Source organism: Poeciliopsis prolifica, unplaced genomic scaffold, assembly GCF_027474105.1.
Source record: "Poeciliopsis prolifica strain line A6 unplaced genomic scaffold, Auburn_PproV2 SCAFFOLD011, whole genome shotgun sequence".
Classification (NCBI taxonomy): Eukaryota; Metazoa; Chordata; class Actinopteri; order Cyprinodontiformes; family Poeciliidae; genus Poeciliopsis; species Poeciliopsis prolifica.
Window position 1 is genome coordinate 6,581,364 of NW_026562386.1, and position 17,260 is coordinate 6,598,623.

At 38.4% G+C, this 17,260-nt stretch overlaps 1 protein-coding gene across 6 annotated transcripts in view; it reads right to left on the reverse strand.

Moving 5' to 3' along the window:
* esrrga (estrogen-related receptor gamma a) overlaps positions 1 to 17,260 on the reverse strand; it is a 126,489-nt gene that overhangs the window by 35,866 nt on the left and 73,363 nt on the right. For 4 of the 6 annotated variants that reach the window (XM_055036637.1, XM_055036635.1, XM_055036633.1 and 1 more), the window contains 2 exons: positions 12,771 to 13,195; positions 7,964 to 8,092 (listed from right to left, as the gene is read on the reverse strand). In XM_055036637.1, coding sequence (XP_054892612.1) covers positions 7,964 to 8,092; positions 12,771 to 13,195 — 554 coding nt within the window. The remainder of the gene's footprint in view (positions 1 to 7,963; positions 8,093 to 12,770; positions 13,196 to 17,260) is intronic. The other 2 variants (XM_055036636.1, XM_055036634.1) reach the window with 1 other exon arrangement.

Below are 17,260 nucleotides of genomic sequence, written 5' to 3' on the forward strand. Positions count from 1 at the left end.
CTAGACAGGAATACTTGACAGGTGGTTACAGAGTTTTAACTCAGGTGGATTAAATATATAAATGAACACCAAGTTCATTGTATTACGTAAAGTTATACATTACTTTTGCATGGCACTGTTGATGGAGACAAACAGAGACCAGAGTGATGTCTAAAATAAAATATATTCAACTAACAGCCCTCAACTTGCCCTCTCCCTTTAATCTCAAACACAGAAAAAATATCCCTACATAACCGTTTTCCTGTCACTGGTATATTTCCTAACTTTTTGTTCTTTTGCCAATATTCTGTTACTTTAGTTATTTTTCATACTTTCAGTTCTGCGCCCACATCCTCCACAGTGTGCTCACAAACACTGCGACAGCGGTGAAGGTGAATGATTTCTATCGTGGGAATATTGCTGTCTGTCAATAGCCCGATCTCCACTGATCACATCAGGATAGATTTTTTTTTTTCGCTTTTACACTGTGCTGGCGTCACTCTGTGTCAGCATGTGTGTGTGTGTGTGCGTGCGCCCGTGTGTGTGTGTTTGTGAACAGATGAAGGATTGCGAGCGAAATGCCTTTGACACCTGAATGCACATGCAGGAGAAAGACAGAGGGGAGAGGAAAAGACAGAAGAGGATGGAAGGAAAAACAGAACACAGATTGATTTCAGATGGTCAATGAAAATGGTGAGAGAATTGGGGGATAAATAAGAGAGTCGTGGGAAGGAGCAAAGGGGGGAGTAGGTAGACAAGTAAAATGAATGAATTTTTGTAGATCACAGCCAAAAGGAGTTAACTGTAGATGGACGGTAAAAATAGCAAATTGTGGGAGACAAAGAAAAACAGAAAAATGAGGGACCATATATTCCTTCAGTGTATTAACTGTGTTGAAGTCACCTTAAACTAGTTTCAGACTTAGATGTTGTGTATATGTGTGTTAAGCTGCAGTGTGGATGTAATAACATTACAGTTTTTCCTGTGCGGCTTTATGGACTGATGGGTGAGTGCAGTGGGCAAGACAAGAGTCCCATTTAAATCTAGTGAGTGTATCTGTTACTGGTATTACTTGTGTCTGAGGACATAAATCTGCTGACACGTTAATATTGCTGGGGCTCATTCTTCTTTCAGCATGAAGAAAACTGAGAAAAACATACCTGAGCATAACACTTAAAATGTAAAGGTTAATAATGTGTAATCATATAAGTATGTATTGCACGAATAAGTATAGGGTGAATGCAGAGAAAGACACACACACAATGAAAACCGAACATATTTTATGTGCAGCAAAAATGTTTCGAATACACTGGTGATGTCAGACATTTGTCCGATGACAGATAAAATAAAGGCGGTATGAGCGAAGTTCAGAGGAGAATGTGTGGTGTCATGCAGTGATGTTTGTTTAGACCAGAACAGATCTGAACAGCCGTGCCTAAGGCAGTGGGCAGGTGGCTGTCACTGGAGTGTGAATTTGTAGCTGCGTGCGAGTGTAATCGAGTGAAGTACCAGAACAAGTGTGGTCTTCTTTGCACACGTAACACAATGAAACTAAAATCTGAATATTCCACTGCACATTTAAAGCACCTTAAAAATATCTTAGTAGAACTAATAATTAATAAACTGTTAAATTTTTCAAAAAACATGTTTTCATATGTGTCTAAATTGTAAAAAAAGAAAAAAAAGAAAAAAAATGATGCAATTTGTGAAATATCAAATCATGCACCATCACAGGTTTATGTAAAGCATGTGAACTGGGAGGAAGGCTGTAAAATTCACAAGGCCCTCTGTCCCAGAATAATTTCACTATACTTAATTGATGATGAAAAAAATGTAGTTCTCTTTTCACAGTCTATGAATGCTCAAATTGTCAAATAATTATTAGCTAAATCAATTAGGAAGTGGGTTACAATGACGACAATTATTTGGCGTGAGGTAAGTAAATTTTCACCAGTGTCGACAGAGAGTCTGCATGGCGTAGGTTATGTATTGTTGCTATTTGGTCATAGCTGCCACAGCAGTATCACATGTGTTAGAAGGTACTGATTAAAAGGTAAGGCAAAATGCAAAGTGTCGTGGTTGGAGTAAAAGACATTTAGATGCAGCCCACCTTTATACTTGCCTGTCTAATTCTTATGTGAGAGTGATTCTGGTTGCAGCTTTGCCTGCTAAAATTCCTCCTTTCTTCTCTCTTCGCAAAGAAAGCATTCGTGAAAGAGAGCGGACCACTTAGGCCGATCTCTCGTCACTCCATTTCCATTATCGCTTCTTTCTAGCAGGGATGCAACCAGATGCCGGTAGCACAGTCACACACAGTCATGCAAGACAGACACTACAGGGCCAGATTTAGATACAAGGCTCCCATGGGGGGAACTCCAGACGCCACCAGTTGTCTCGCTCTCGCGTCTTTTGTTTTTCCTCAACTCTCGCCTCCTTCAATCTCACCATCACCCTCATTCATCCCTTTTGTCGTTCTCCTTTTAGGTCCTCTTTGCTTATTTATTATCCCATCTCTATGCTATTTTTTTTCTGGATCATCACATATGTACCAGAGTAATTGAGAAAGATAAACTAAACACGAACTAGTTGATTCAGTTGACATGCTCTTCTTCAACCTTTAAGTCAAGCAATCATCTACATGTGTGCAGGGGCAACGAGGGTGGATGCCAGCCATCAAGATAGCTGAGCTTTCAGTCGAATTAAGATCCACACACATTACCAGCTGTACACACACATACAAGTAGCAACACTCACACAGACTGGGGCCTTCCACCTGATCTCACTCATTAGGTCTCAGAGGCTATGGGGAGCAGGGCCAAAGCTGGCACTAGGTGTTAATTTGTGTGTGCATACGTGCGTGTGTGCGGCATGGAGCCAAGGTTTATATCTGCAGTTTGAGGACTTGTCCCTCCAGAAGCACAACCATCCCAATCCAGCTGGCCATTTATGACTTTATAAAGATGCAGGCATTGGATTCAATGCATTCTGCCTGCTTATTCAGGATTCATCTTCAAAGTCGCTGCTGAATCTGAGCAAATTTGTCAGCTTGAGCACATGTATGCTATATGTGTCTATTGAATACTGCTGGCTCCCTTGCTGCATGACTGCCAATTCCTTTCATATTTACATGTTTAGTCTGTGTTTTAATGACAATAATTCTACAAATCACAGCTGATGAGGGACATGAAGTGTCTGTAATGTGTGCAACGTTTGCAGTTAGGATTAATTGACATCTCCGATCTTACTCCTACAGTTTTTACCTGTGGTCTAGCTGCTCTATCATCCGCCTTACCATTTCTCAGTGGATTTGAGCCCCACCCCAATGACCTTTTGGTCTTCAGCTGACGCATCATTACGGACCCATTAAAAATGGACAGCCAGCCATTGCCAGAGGGGTAGTTCTCACAATATAACGTCTTGTATTCTGGAAATTTGCAGCTACATATTTGTGGGTAGGTTCCTAAGGTTTGTTCCTGAATGACTGATTTTCAGTTTGTTCAATTCCTGCTTTGCTCTCGTCGTCTTGCTCACAGTAGATGATGTTTAAATGCAACACAGAGCTGCATCAGTCCATTCATAGATCAGGTAGTGTTTTTAAGAAAACATATAAAAAAACAAACAAAAAAAAAACTGCTCTGAGTTGGTTTCCTGACCCTATGGCCTCTTGTTCTTCAGGTTCCCATCTACACACAAACACAAACTCACATACTGTTCCTTACTGCCTCACTTGCTCTTCATCTCACCCTCTCTGTCTCCCAGGGCGACAAAGCTAATTTGAGGCAGATCTTGCCCTAAGGGGTAAACTGCAGCATCCACACACACACATGCCTCCATGTCCCCCCCGCACTACACCCTGTCCACTTTATCTTCACCTTTCTGCCGTGAGCTACTCCCTGACAACCGCAGTTAGCACTGACGCTAACTGATCTAGCCACTTACCGCCATCATCTATGCAATTTTGCAACAACACTGTCAACACCAAGAAGAGAAGAATGAAACACACTAAGTAATGTTCTCACACACACACACACACACCCACGAGTCTGCTGAGGACTTCTTGTTCAATATAATACAATTTCTAGCCATGTGAAATAAGAGTGATGTAACATTTAGTTTATGACAAGGGCAACTTCTAAGCACAAATAGTAAATAGCATAAATAGGAAGTGCTATACATGTATTATAAAAAGTAATTAAAATAAAATTCATGATGTCAACATGGGATGAAATGAAATGAATCTAGATTCTCGCTGAAATTTAGCAGCAACTACAGTGGAAGATTTCAGAAAAGATTCAAATTTGATTAATGCCGACTAGCCACAATATGATCAACTTCTTACATTTGAATGCAAAAAGGGCTTCCTACAGATGAATTAATTTAATGTCTTAATATAAATATGGAACGTTTAGACGTTAACACTGTAGTGATTACAAACATCATTGATTTGTCATATGAAAATATCACAGAAGGAAAAAATTTTGATTTTTAGCTTTTTGAAACTTTCTCAAATTTTCCACTCAGAATTATATTAGAACTCAGATCTTGTATAAATGGTAGCATACTGGGAAGTGATGAATCTGTAGGCGTTTTAGGTAATAGCTGAGCACGGATCAATAAAAAGCTTTTCCCAAAAGAACGTTGTCACAAAATAAGTAACAGTCCTCAATTTAGCTCAGCAGCTAATCAGTGCCATAGCTGAATAGTAAATATGCTAATGGTAAAAAAATGTTTAACTCTGCTATACATTAAATCTATTTATATCTCGCAAAGGTCTAAGAAGAATTAAAATTACCAATGAGAAAATGGATATATCAATTCTCCAAATGAGCCTTATTCATATGAAGAGTGGGACCCCTTGTATTACATTCACACTCTGCACAACAAATGGGGTGGCTGTGGTCTGTCATGTTGATGTATAGATATGCAGCCTCATGTGAATGTGCATGATATATGTGTGTAGAGCAGGGAGGCAGTTGTAACAAAAGGCAGCTATTTGTTTGCCTGCTCTCGACAGAAACACACAAACACATGTCCCTCAGTTGCATTCCCTCTTTTTCCAACAGAACGTATCATCCATCATTTTATTTTTTTGAAATTTGTAAGATTAAGGAGTTCATTGCTGGGTGTTTTTTTTTTCTGTAGGTCCTTTGTAATAGAAGCACAATTTGACACAATTTTCTGATTTTTTAGTGTAATTTGTGCTAAGCTATCATAGCTTTGGTCTAACTAAAACAAGATTTTATTACCAAAGTGCCTTTAAATAGTCTTCTTTTAGAGTAACTCGTTTCAAACTGGTTTTAAGGTAGCAGTGACTCAACAACATTCGCTTTGAAATGTTTTACTATTAAATGATGAACTTAGAAAAAAAAATTCAAGTACATGCATTTCTCCTTTTATTCTAAAGGAAAATTTGGTTTATAATTGATAAAAAAGGGATTTGTCCAAGAAAACTCAGATGTGCTATCTAAATCATTATTACTTTAGACAACGTTTTTGTTCTGCCTCCAAAAAATAAAACATTGAAATGATCCAGGAAGTCCTTTATTAAGTAAAATTTGTCCGCTTTTATGTAAAGACTAAAATGATCTGCAATTAAGTAAAATTTTCAGTACTTACTTTTCCTTTAAACTTAAAGGGATTCAAAAGTGACTTCTCATTCCTGAATATGTCACAATTTTTTAAAAATGTTCCCCCAAACTCTTAAATAAAAAAAAATATGACTTTCCAAACAACATAAGAAAGATGTTGTCTTTACACCAAGTGAAAGGAAGCAGACTGGATGTGTTAACTAGTATTGGTGTTGCCAATATTACATTCAACTATGTGTGTGTCTGTTAGCCACATACACAAGATAAAACTCTGGAGATGAGACATAGGTTGTGCTATGTCAGATCAACTGGGAGAACAAATGCTACGACAGCAGCTTGTTAGAGAAAGTGTGTGTGTGTGTGTGTGTCTGCAGAAAAAAGACAGACTGAGCAAACTTAGTTGCTTGCAATTATTGCAATTTCAATTATTAAAAGAAAAATGTAACTGTATTTTTTGTTTCAATTACAAAACATCGCAGTTACTCTGTAGATGCATGTATAAAGAGATGCTATTCATATACGACACAAAACAGGATCAGAAAAAGCTAAATAAGCTAAAAAAGACACGGGGAGAGACGAAGGGTGGGATGCCTGGAGGGAGGGCTGGCACGGTGTCGGCACCGGCATGCTCCCTGACCACTGGAAGGAAGGGGGCGCGGGCCAGGTCTCCCATCAATTACAACCTTGACCCTTCTCTCCTCTCCTTTCTTGCCATCTCTCACACACTTTCTGCCTCATTCAACCATCCTCCCCCTGCCTCTCATCCTCCCTGGGTCCCCCTCCTCTGCTCCTATAAATCAATCTCTTACCCTCCCTCCCCCTGTCCCTCCATCTCATCCCCAAGGCTTCTCCCACCTTCACCATCCCTCGCTCCCTCTTTTTCTCAATATACCTTCCTCGTCATCCCTCCCCACTCCTCTGTGCCTGTTTTCATCGCTGGAAGTGCAGTGGGAGTAGAAAGGTCAAAGGTGGGCATACAGGAGAGAACGAAAGAGGCAAAAGGCAACAAGGGAATGTAAAAATGAGAGAGTGAGTGTATTTAATCAAAGTGGTGTTGGAGCAGATAAAATCTTTTGGTTTTTGGCTTTATCCCTTTCTGGGCAGTTACTGAAAGTGTTGGTTGTCGTTTTACCTTTTTGTCTTCTTCATGTAAATTAGAAATACATGCTTTTGTGCACTTAAGTTCAAAGGTTTGCATTTATACAACTAAATCTTCATCCTTCAAGAGCTGAGATGTTCTCTACACATAGGCACAGGTGTTACCTGGTGTTGCCTGGGTAATATGTGCGAACAAAAAGTTATAAAAGTTAATAAAAAAGTTACTCAACATAAAAATAATTGGAAAAACAAAGAGTAAATCTTGAGGAGATTTTTAACTGTTATTTTTGTTTTACATGCAGGATTGTTTGATAATACATCTCTTTATTTGACTAGGCTCTTACTTTTACCTAAATTTACCTTTTTGCTAAATAATTCAGTGTTGATCATATTCCTAGTACATCTGCAGTCAGCATTTAGGCATGAATATTTGATCCCTTTTTTGGCAGCATTGGTAAAGTTCATTTAAGTTGGTTGGGTTCCTGGCACAGACACAGTGTTATTCATAGACCATATATTTTCAATAGGATTGAGGTCAGGGCCATTCCAGAAGCATAATGCTGCTTTTAAATCTTGCTTTGTCTATTCTAAAAGCAGTTTGGATGTACGTTTGGGAAGACTGCCTATTGCCAATTCTAGCTACATCCAAAATGTCAGTCAAAGGATAAAACCTGCACCCCTTAGGTGAAAGTGGTGAGAATGTTTAAAAACCTTTCTACCCACCATTCTTGTCTACTGAAGAAATATTTTATGGTAAGACAAGCCAAAGGTTGGGCTATTTGTGCTTAAGTGTCTTTGGAGGAGTTAGTAAGATGAGGCTTTTAAATCTAGAATCAATATGTGAACTGTCAAGTATATAAGTGGTAGCATCATGCTGTGGTGTCTGATATACCATTGCTGCTGTTGATATGTTCCATAAACAGATAAAATGACAAAAAAAAAGACGCTTATCCCAATTCTAGGTCTATACAAAAACTGGGTTCGGGATGGAAAAGCAGGCCAACATACATTTAACATAACTCTACCAATTTTACCATAAAGAGTTTTCAAATATTCATCCATGATTGTGACAAAATGTGTTGACAACCACACACAGTGTATGGTTGAAGTATAATTTTCTATGAAACACTGAACCAATTATTTGGAGTGTAAGTACATGTTTGAATTGGGCGGGGCTTAATTTTTACTTCATACAGCTCAAATTAACAAATTGTTTTCTTAAATTTGGCTTCAGTTTATCTAGACACATTTTAAAATGCCAGAAGTAAACAAGTTAACAAAAAATTGTAAGAAGAGACCTTTTCCCTTACCCTCCCTCAGCATGCCCACAGTCAGACACTTCATAAAGCGGCAGGCCTGGCATGACTTGCGTCTTCTCTTGGTGATCTCACACTCGTTGGTAGCGGGACAGCTGTACTCAATGTTGCCTGTGGCATGCAGACATGTTGGAGAAGGACAGAAGGAACAGTTTAATAGGAGACAAAATAGACAGACAGAAAGGCAGACATGGTGAGACACACCAGAAACCCTCAGCATGTGTTTGAAGAAAACCCGAAAGCTTAACATGGCAGTTTATTAAACGTAAAAATAAAAAGATAAATTTATGAAATTGAATGAATTAATGGGGATGAGGTGATCTGTGAATGTTTGCTTTGTGTTAATGACATACAAGCACTTCTAAGAAAATTATTTGTAGATTAATTCAGATTAGGAATTGTGACTCAATTGTTATTCTTTACACAGAACGACACATTCAAATATTTATTTAAAGCACCAATGAGGACTTACAGGAAAAAGCAAAATTTCAGTTTCTCTCCTGTCTCTTTCAAGATTAGGAAAGTTTTGTCTAACTAATCAAGAAGAGTTCCAGTTCTTGAATTAAGTTGCTAAATAAATAGAATTCCTACAATATTCTAATCCATTAATTTGTACTTGTATGCTAGTATATACATCCCTTAAATTACAGCTTAATTTGGCAACATCTACAGCTTTCGATCTGTTGGAATAAACTGAAACAAACTTGGTTTGTTTTTTTGCATTTTTTATTCATCTGAGGCTGTGTACATGTTATCATTTTAAACAGAATAAAGTTATCTTCTCCTCCCTTGCCCTCCTGACAACTACAGTACTCCAGCAGCCTGATACATCTCCCTCTGAAACAGAGTAAACAGTGATTACTATTGACTGCTGCAGCAGAGAGGATGTTTTCTCATTACTGGACTGATTAAGAAGCTAGTTAGCTTGGGAAAAGGCTAAATGCCCAAACTCTTCCTAATGGGTAACAAGACACTCATTAATTGGCCCTGTTAGTTAAAGGCTAAACACTCTAAATGCTGAAGGAAATCGTACATCCTAATAGATGCAGTTAATGGGACTAGTTAGCCCACACCCAGCCTTTTCATGTTGTTGCTAAAGGAGGACTAGATTAATTCTGCAGTTAAGCGAGACACTTCCAGTGCAGAAACACTAAGTGTGCTAATGACATGGAATCTGCAAGGCCTAATAGGCACAGAGCAAAATTAGCAAACAAACAGATGAGCAATGCGTGCTGCACAAGAAAAACAATTTTTAAACCTGGCAGTGTCTGAAGCCATTATCTGTAAAAATCCTAAACTGATATAAAACAATTATATTGTGATATCATGGTGGCACACAGAAGAATCGATCATATTTTAATACATTTTTAATTATACTTTTAAATGAATTTATTTTTACTAAAAATCTCAGAGTCATATGGAAAGTAACAATCCCAAACAGTTTTTCATCGTCAGGGATCATCATTATTATAAATTACAATGCTGAATGTCATTCATTTCCCCTGATAATGACAAATTCTGTGATAATTTATAATTCTTGCTTAAAACTGGCAAGAAACCAAAAGGAAAAGTACAATGAAGTGATTAGAACCAACACATATGGACATTAAACTACATTATCCAACTAATTAAAAAGATGCAGGTTCATATGAGCATTTAAAAACATAAAACAATTTATTATATTGAATAATATAGCTTCCAAAAACATATTTTTGAAGATATAACATATTGTCTGTCCTTCACTATATGCCTCCTCAGATTCAGTTTTCCAGCCGTCATCCGTCTTTTGTCTCCAAGTGTTTGCTTTTCTCTTGCTGTTTCATAGCCCCACACCTCTATATTCCACACTTTGTCCTCCTCTACTTTCCCCTTTATCCCTCTTTCTCAATAAAGGAGTGATAGATGCAGGTTGTCAGGTGTTACTGGACTAAAGCCACAGAAACAGCAGCTGCCAGAGCCACTTCCTCCACACTGCGACACACACGTGCGCAAAAGCACGTCAGCCCACGCATAGCACTAATTCCTTCCTACATCTATCTGCCCAGTCCGTCCTCCCCCTTCTCATCCTTGCCCACATTCCTTTCCCCATTTTATTGTTTATCTGCCCCTATCTCTCCTCTCCTCTCCTGCCCCATGCTCTCCTCCCCGTCCAGCTGGAGGTGTTTTTTTGGTGATTACCTGTGGTTTTATTGGCTAATGGGTTGAAACACACCAATATGTCTGCCACTACCCATCTGAGGCTGGCCCTGCTTTCCTGCCAGGACAAACACACAAACACACACGCAGCAGGAACATGTGCCCAGACGTGCACATAAACCTTCGCTCATTTACATTTGGATGAACACTCAGACGGGCAGCCCACACAGAGGCACAAGATCCACTCTGTCCACACTGAGTAGCCAAAGATAACGTCACAATTCACTGTTTTTGGTGCATCCAAGAATGTTTATCGTTTTGAACAATTATTTACAAAAAATTCATGCAAGAAATGTGAATCATATTTAATAGACTAGAAAACTGGTGGAGTAAATCTAAACAGAAGGCTTCATCTTAAGAAAAATCTGTCATTTCCTTAATTTTTTGCTTAAGCTCCCATCCTTTGTATAATAAATCGCTTATATTACAATCTTCTTTGACAATAGTCTTGCCACAAAGTTTTGGTAAAAATACTAAGTCAATTATAATTTTCTTTTTATATTGGTTAACATACACACTACATCAGAAGGAGAGATTACAAACGCAGTGAAAATGAAATCTCTGAAGTCCAGGAATGTACCGCCCTTTACAGCTTTTCAGGTTCACACTTGAAAAGAAGGTTTCCTGTCAACACAGATACGACAGCTACTGTGTTTCCTTTGCAGTGATGTCCTGGCCTGCCACATATGTAATCTTTAACAAGCCCTCTAAATAAAACGAAACAAGTGAAATTGGTCGAACATTTGACCCCACAGCAATGACGGGTTAAACCTATAGAGAGAGTCATTGCAAGGTTATGTGTGTGACCATCTATTCATCTAGTGTGTGTCTTTGCAATACGGGTTTGCGTGTGTATTTTTGCCTTTATCTCAGCGAGTGCGTGGGTGAATGTGTGTGTGTTCAAATCTAATCAGGATTTCGCTGTGCCCTCGTGTCATCCCATAATAAACACATACAGGTCGTCTCCAGGTGGTTGTGACCACGTAGAATGTGAGACAACTTCCTGCCCACATTTTCCTTGTTCTCTTGGTCTTTACTGGGAAAGCTGCTTATCAGAGGCAAAGGAAGGCAAGCACAGATAGTTGAATGGATGGAAAAGCAGATAGATGAGTCCTGCCTGATATGACTGACTGAATGGATCGATAATAGCTGGCTGGCAGCTGGTTAATGCGATGGCAAACTAAGTGACAAGACAGCTGTCCTGTGAGCAGATGGATCCAATAAGTTTGAAATAAAATTAGCAAGTCCTAGAATACCTTTTCAAGAACTTTCACACCCCTAAGTTTATTTTTTGTTTTGTTTTACTTCTTGACTACTTTTTCTGCAACACTAAATGCAGTAAGACTGGTGCTACTTAAACTAACCATGTTTAACATGGTGTTGCCCTTGTTGTTCATGAACAGGGTTTTTACACAAACAGACTATTCAGACATTTTCACACACATGATACATTACACAAAATAATTTAATTGCCTCATTTCTGAGGCAGACATTTTGTTCTAGTTGATTCTAGTTTACTTTCTAGGTTTTGACTAGGTAGGCCACATAAAGTTTTAGATCACTTTCTAGATTGTCTTCACAACATTTTAGCGCAACTGAGGTTTCAAGTAATTGTATAAATTTAATCTTCATGCCTCACTTAGGATAAAGGCATGGTCAAGCTGACCTTCATGAGTCACATAAAATATGTAATGGTGATCATGTTGGGAGGTGATTATTGTTAAAAACCCTAAAAATCTGAAGAGTACAGTCTGAATACCTGTACATGTTCTGCAATAATGCAAGCTCTAAGAAGACATAAGCAGCGGATTAAAGAGCCTAATTCCTGTGCTCTTCTCATCATGTGGATTATTGCTCGATCCTGTCTTTATTCTACCCCCTTGCGTCAACTCCTGACCCGTAGACATGACCGCTGCCCTTTCTCTGACACCATGTTATCTCCTAGAAAACAGGCTTACAGCAAACACTCTCCTGCTGTGAGTTGCTAGATCTGGGAATGCAAACACTCCCAGGAAATTGTTTTTGCTGTTGATGAAGAAGAGGTCAAGGTTATGGGTGAAAGTGGTGTTAAAGCGCTGGTGTGTGTATTACTGTGCTTGAGCAGGAGCCTGTTTGCGAGTGTGACTGTGCATCAAATGATCAAAATGGGAATGATGGGAGTGAGCGAAAGTAAAGGTCATCTTAGGGTCATGGTCGGTCATGATGATCGCTTGGGATTTTCATTCAGTATCTTTGATTTTGAACAAATTCAAGGTTTCTGTTAAACAAGTTAAACAACAAATTCCCAAATTAATATTTATATACTGTAAGCATTTTTTGAGTAGGTAGGTCATATAAAAAGAAGCTTAATACTTCAAGATGCTTACCTTTATTCCCTCATTATATCTCTGCTTAGTTTAATATTTTAATTTCACAAGTAAACAAACTGGAACCAAAAATCAAATATTTACTTTTTTTCTTCTTTTTTTTAAACAATGGTCCACAGAGTTAGTTACATCATGACAGAAAGCCTGACTTTTAGATAATTGTTTTGGGGGAAAGTTGAATTTGACAACAAATAAAGAGACCATTTCAACACAAAATGGAAGCCAACCTTGAATGGTGCGTTTGAAGAACGCCTTGCAGGCCTCGCACGACGCGACTCCATAGTGGTACCCTGACGCAATGTCCCCGCACACCAGGCACAACCTCTTCGGCATGGAGTTCAACATGTACTCGCACTTAATTTGTGAATCTTCCCCAATAGTTGATGAACAGTCCTCGTAACGTTTCGATCCCGGGCCTCCAGCAGGTCCCAGGGGTCCTGCGTTGGAACCGTAAAGGCTTGGAGAGTCCAAGCCGTTGGGGTGGCCGTTCATGGTGGATGAGTAAGACCCAGAGGCGTCGCTGGAGCCACCAGGGGAGTGATGGTTTAGACTGTCAGTCAGAGAGGCAGGACTCGATGGTTCAGTCTTTATGTAAGAGGACGGACAATTCGACTCTAGGTGGCGCTCCTTACTGGACATTCTGCAGAGAAGCCTACAAAAAAGAAATAGGTAAAAGATACAAGAAAAGGGAAGGAAAGAACTGCCATTACTGTACATGCCATTTCAAACAGCAAGAAGAAAGACGAAAACTTTACATTTTAATTGTAGGTAGTATATTTAAGGTCAGATGTACAAATATAGACATTTAAAAAATTTTAAGCAATTCAAAAGAAACCTATCATTAGAAAAACCCTGTATAGAGCAGCACATCGTCACACAGCCACATTCACATGCTCAGGTATGAGGTCATCCGTCACTCTCAAGTCAATAGCAGCTTGTTCAACATGAAGGTAATCAGTAAGCAGCCCCTCTGACGCTCAGTCATCCCAGAGACAGGTCATACATACACAGACACGGATACATACATAATCATACTGAGGCACGCGCACATCCAGGGTCAAAAACTGCAGGCCAAGCAGTACAAGGTAGTGTACATTTGGGAAAAAAGGAGCAGGTTGATCAGCATCACTTTATGATTATATTCCTCTGATCATCTTTTGTTCTGCGTCTCTTATTTCGCTCCCTTTTCTTGATTTTCCTTCCTTCTCTCCCTAAGGAGGTGGGCTGGTGTCTTGTTAATGGCAGTTGTAATTAACAGCTATCTTCTCTCTGTCCATATCTTTCCATCCGTCTCTTTGTCTAACTTACTATCTATCTGCCTGTCTCCCTATCGCTTCCCATTCAGCACCATCTCTCTTTCTCTGCCCTCTCTCTTGCCTTCTCTTTCTCTTCACATTACTAGTCTCTGTCCCTCTAACCCTGCCCTCCCCTCCTTTCACTCTCTTTCATTGTTAAAGGCAGAAAGCACAAAAGGGGTTTTTAATTAAGGCAGGATGCTGCTAAACGAGGGACTTCTAAAGTCCAGTCGGCCTGTAAAAGATCCCCATCCCACAGGGACCCATAAAACACAGACAGCGCTCCGACGGAAAATGGAGAGCTGCTCAGGTGGGGGAATGGCGAATGAATACAGACAGAAAGAAAGACAGGCGAAAGAAGAAGACGAGCAGAATAGGAAAAAGAGGAACTGCGACTGATGATGGTTGATTGACTCGAAACAGTTCCCCGTCCCCAGCAGAGATATCTGCTACATCCCCCACTAAAATAAATAACTAAAAAAAAGACGAGATTTTTTAAAATAAAAATAGGTTTTGTCTTTTCATAAAATGCTATGACATTTATGGTGTCTGATACTTTGACCCCTTCACCCTTTTCATCATGAGTTTTATTCCACCTCATTCCTGCAAGTATAATTGAGGAACCCCATTATTGGTGTCTTTGTTGCACACACCAATGTCTATAAATCCATGTATCTGATACTAAGGCAAGCCCCTTTCATTCAAAATGAGGGTCCATTGTGAAAAAACTGTGGAAACAAATCAAGACTGGGCAAACTGGCTTAAAGAGACAGAGAAAGCACATCAAGACATGAGGACATAAAGTGCAAAAATAAGACAGAAGTGAGACACAGAGCATGTGATGGGAAGAAAGTAATGGCACAAAGTTGTCTGTGCTCCAACGGACAGACTGAAAACAGCAGTGGCAGGAAAACGGGACCAGACTCATTTAAGTAGATGATGTGGTGGTGATGATTTAATCTCTCCTTTTCCCATCTTTATGCTCTTTTGTCCCCCTTCTTTTTCCACTGTCAATCCCTCTGAGTACCATTAAGCAAAAGAGTTTAAGTGCCAAAAGATCTCTTTCCATTTCAGTCTCTCTTTTCCTCTATCGTGTCCTACTCCTGCTCTCTTACTCACTCTCACTCTGCTTATGAATGAAAAATAATTGCCATCGCAGGGGGAGAAATAAAAAAGAATAAAAAAAGAAGACATGCGTGCAGAGGAGAGGCGTGGAGGAAAGAAGATTAAGAAATCACAGCTAGTGCGCTGTGCCAAGTAAGAGGTTGAATGCATTTATGTATGTATGTTATCAGTATAATTACGGCGCAATGTAGCGGCGGCTCAGTGCTGAAGGAGCAGTCCTATTGTACCTTTCTGCTCTTCAGATGAGTGTGAAGAGAGAACACAAGGGTTGGGTCTCACTTAGTTCTTTGTGTTTTCTTGTGCTCAAAAAAATTTATAAAAATTGAAAAAACTGATTCAGTGTTTTTTTTTTTCTATAAATTTATACAAAAGGTGATGTTGAACTGAAAAATTATTAATTGTGTCTTACTGTCAGTTCTTTGCTCCCCTGTTTGGAGAAGTTGAATGATGTATATAATGTGATTAATGTCAGTGTTTTTAACAGCTGGGTTGATGTGAGTTATTTTCCTAGATCTCCAACTTAAACTACATTTTAAGAAAATAAAGCAAATAGCTAGATTATTTACTTTTTGGATAATTAAGAAAACATACTGTCAATACCATTGGGCTGAAGCTAGAAGTGACAGAAAAAGGTTTTTGACTAAATATTAAAATTTCATCTGTAGTTTTGACTTCTAATAGATAGCATAGACAGTTAGAAAATTTATTTTTAAACTTATTTTACTGTATAATTAGAAACCTCAGTTACATCTTACAGTTAAACCACATGATTCAGAGCAAATATGTGTTTATGCATATATCTATTTTCTGTCAGTCTGTTTAAGGAGACTTTCTGCCTTGGGATGTTTAATGTAAAATGAAAAAGTTGTATTTGAGAAAATAAGATGAACAATTAGCTGAGAAACATGCAAGAATCCTTCAGCCTAAGAGTCCTTTTGTGTAGAGCTGGTGGTTTTTTAAGGGCCAAAATAATTGACTGAACAAAATTATAACTGACAATAAAGTATGCATGTAATTTTTAAATCTATTTTTTTTCACAAACTAATATAATGTTAAAAACTGTGCATTCATTTTTTTGTTGTTGTTGTCAAAGTCACCAAACGTTGCGAAATTACATGATCACTTAATTTTCATAACTTATCATCTGCATATGATTAGCTAACAGTTAAAGATTATTTAAAAACTTTTTTGTATGCAATCTACTCCAAATATGAAAACTTACACAAAAAAAAAACACTAATTGAAATTCTCTGATTTAAAATAAAATACAATTTCTAATAAAATCATAAACAACAATAATAAATTTGATTTTTTTACATTTATGTCTCACATTGAAGGGGATCATTCAGCAGTAGCTTTGTAGATGAAATCACATTAGCTGTCTGGACATTTAGGGGTGGGGGTTCTGACTTAAGCGAAGAAGGACTGCTGTGAGTGTGAGAGGACCATGCGAGCGCTTTGCAAGGGGGGAGGGGCCCAGAACAGCACCGATGCTTACTGAGAGTCAGAATACGAGCTTTCAAGTGATTCTCCAATTGCTAAATATATCACCAGTCACATTTCTGACAAAGTGTTGTTTTTGTTGATGAGAAGGTAAACTAATTAAATACATATCGAGAAATGTAGCCTTTTGAAAAGCACCACATGAAATGAAACTGAATAAACTGGTCTCAAATATAGTGCTTGTGTCACCACTTTCACTTTCATGTTATGATTCATATCTGCTACTATTAACTTTTCTCTCTATGGGATCATTTACAAAAACAAACCGCTTTGCCTTGACATAATTATAGACAATACTTGCCGGTTTCTCCTTATACACAGTCCTATTTCTGTTTTTCAGTATAACAAAGAAAAATAGAGAGGTAGAAAGGAAAATAGAATGAAATGTGCAGAGACAGTTTTAAAGGGAAGGTGGGGAACATTTAGCATGATAAGCTGTCATTAGAGCAGTGGGATGATTCAGAGGCTTGACAACTTGTCAGTCCAAACATGCAATCAACACATTAGTGCCAAACTGAGCTGCTCTTTGCCATGAGCTCCTTAAGTCTGCATCTGTGTGAAATATTGCTTCTTCATTATATGCAATCTTTATAAAATTGTCTCACTAGATGGCAGCAATAAACACACTCTAATGCACACATGACTCCAAACATTATTATTTTGCCCTGCTGGTGTAAAAAGAAAAGAATATGTCCCAAAAAACACAACTAAATTATATATATATATATATATATATATATATATATATATATATATATATATATGTGTGTGTGTGTGTGTGTGTGTATATAATT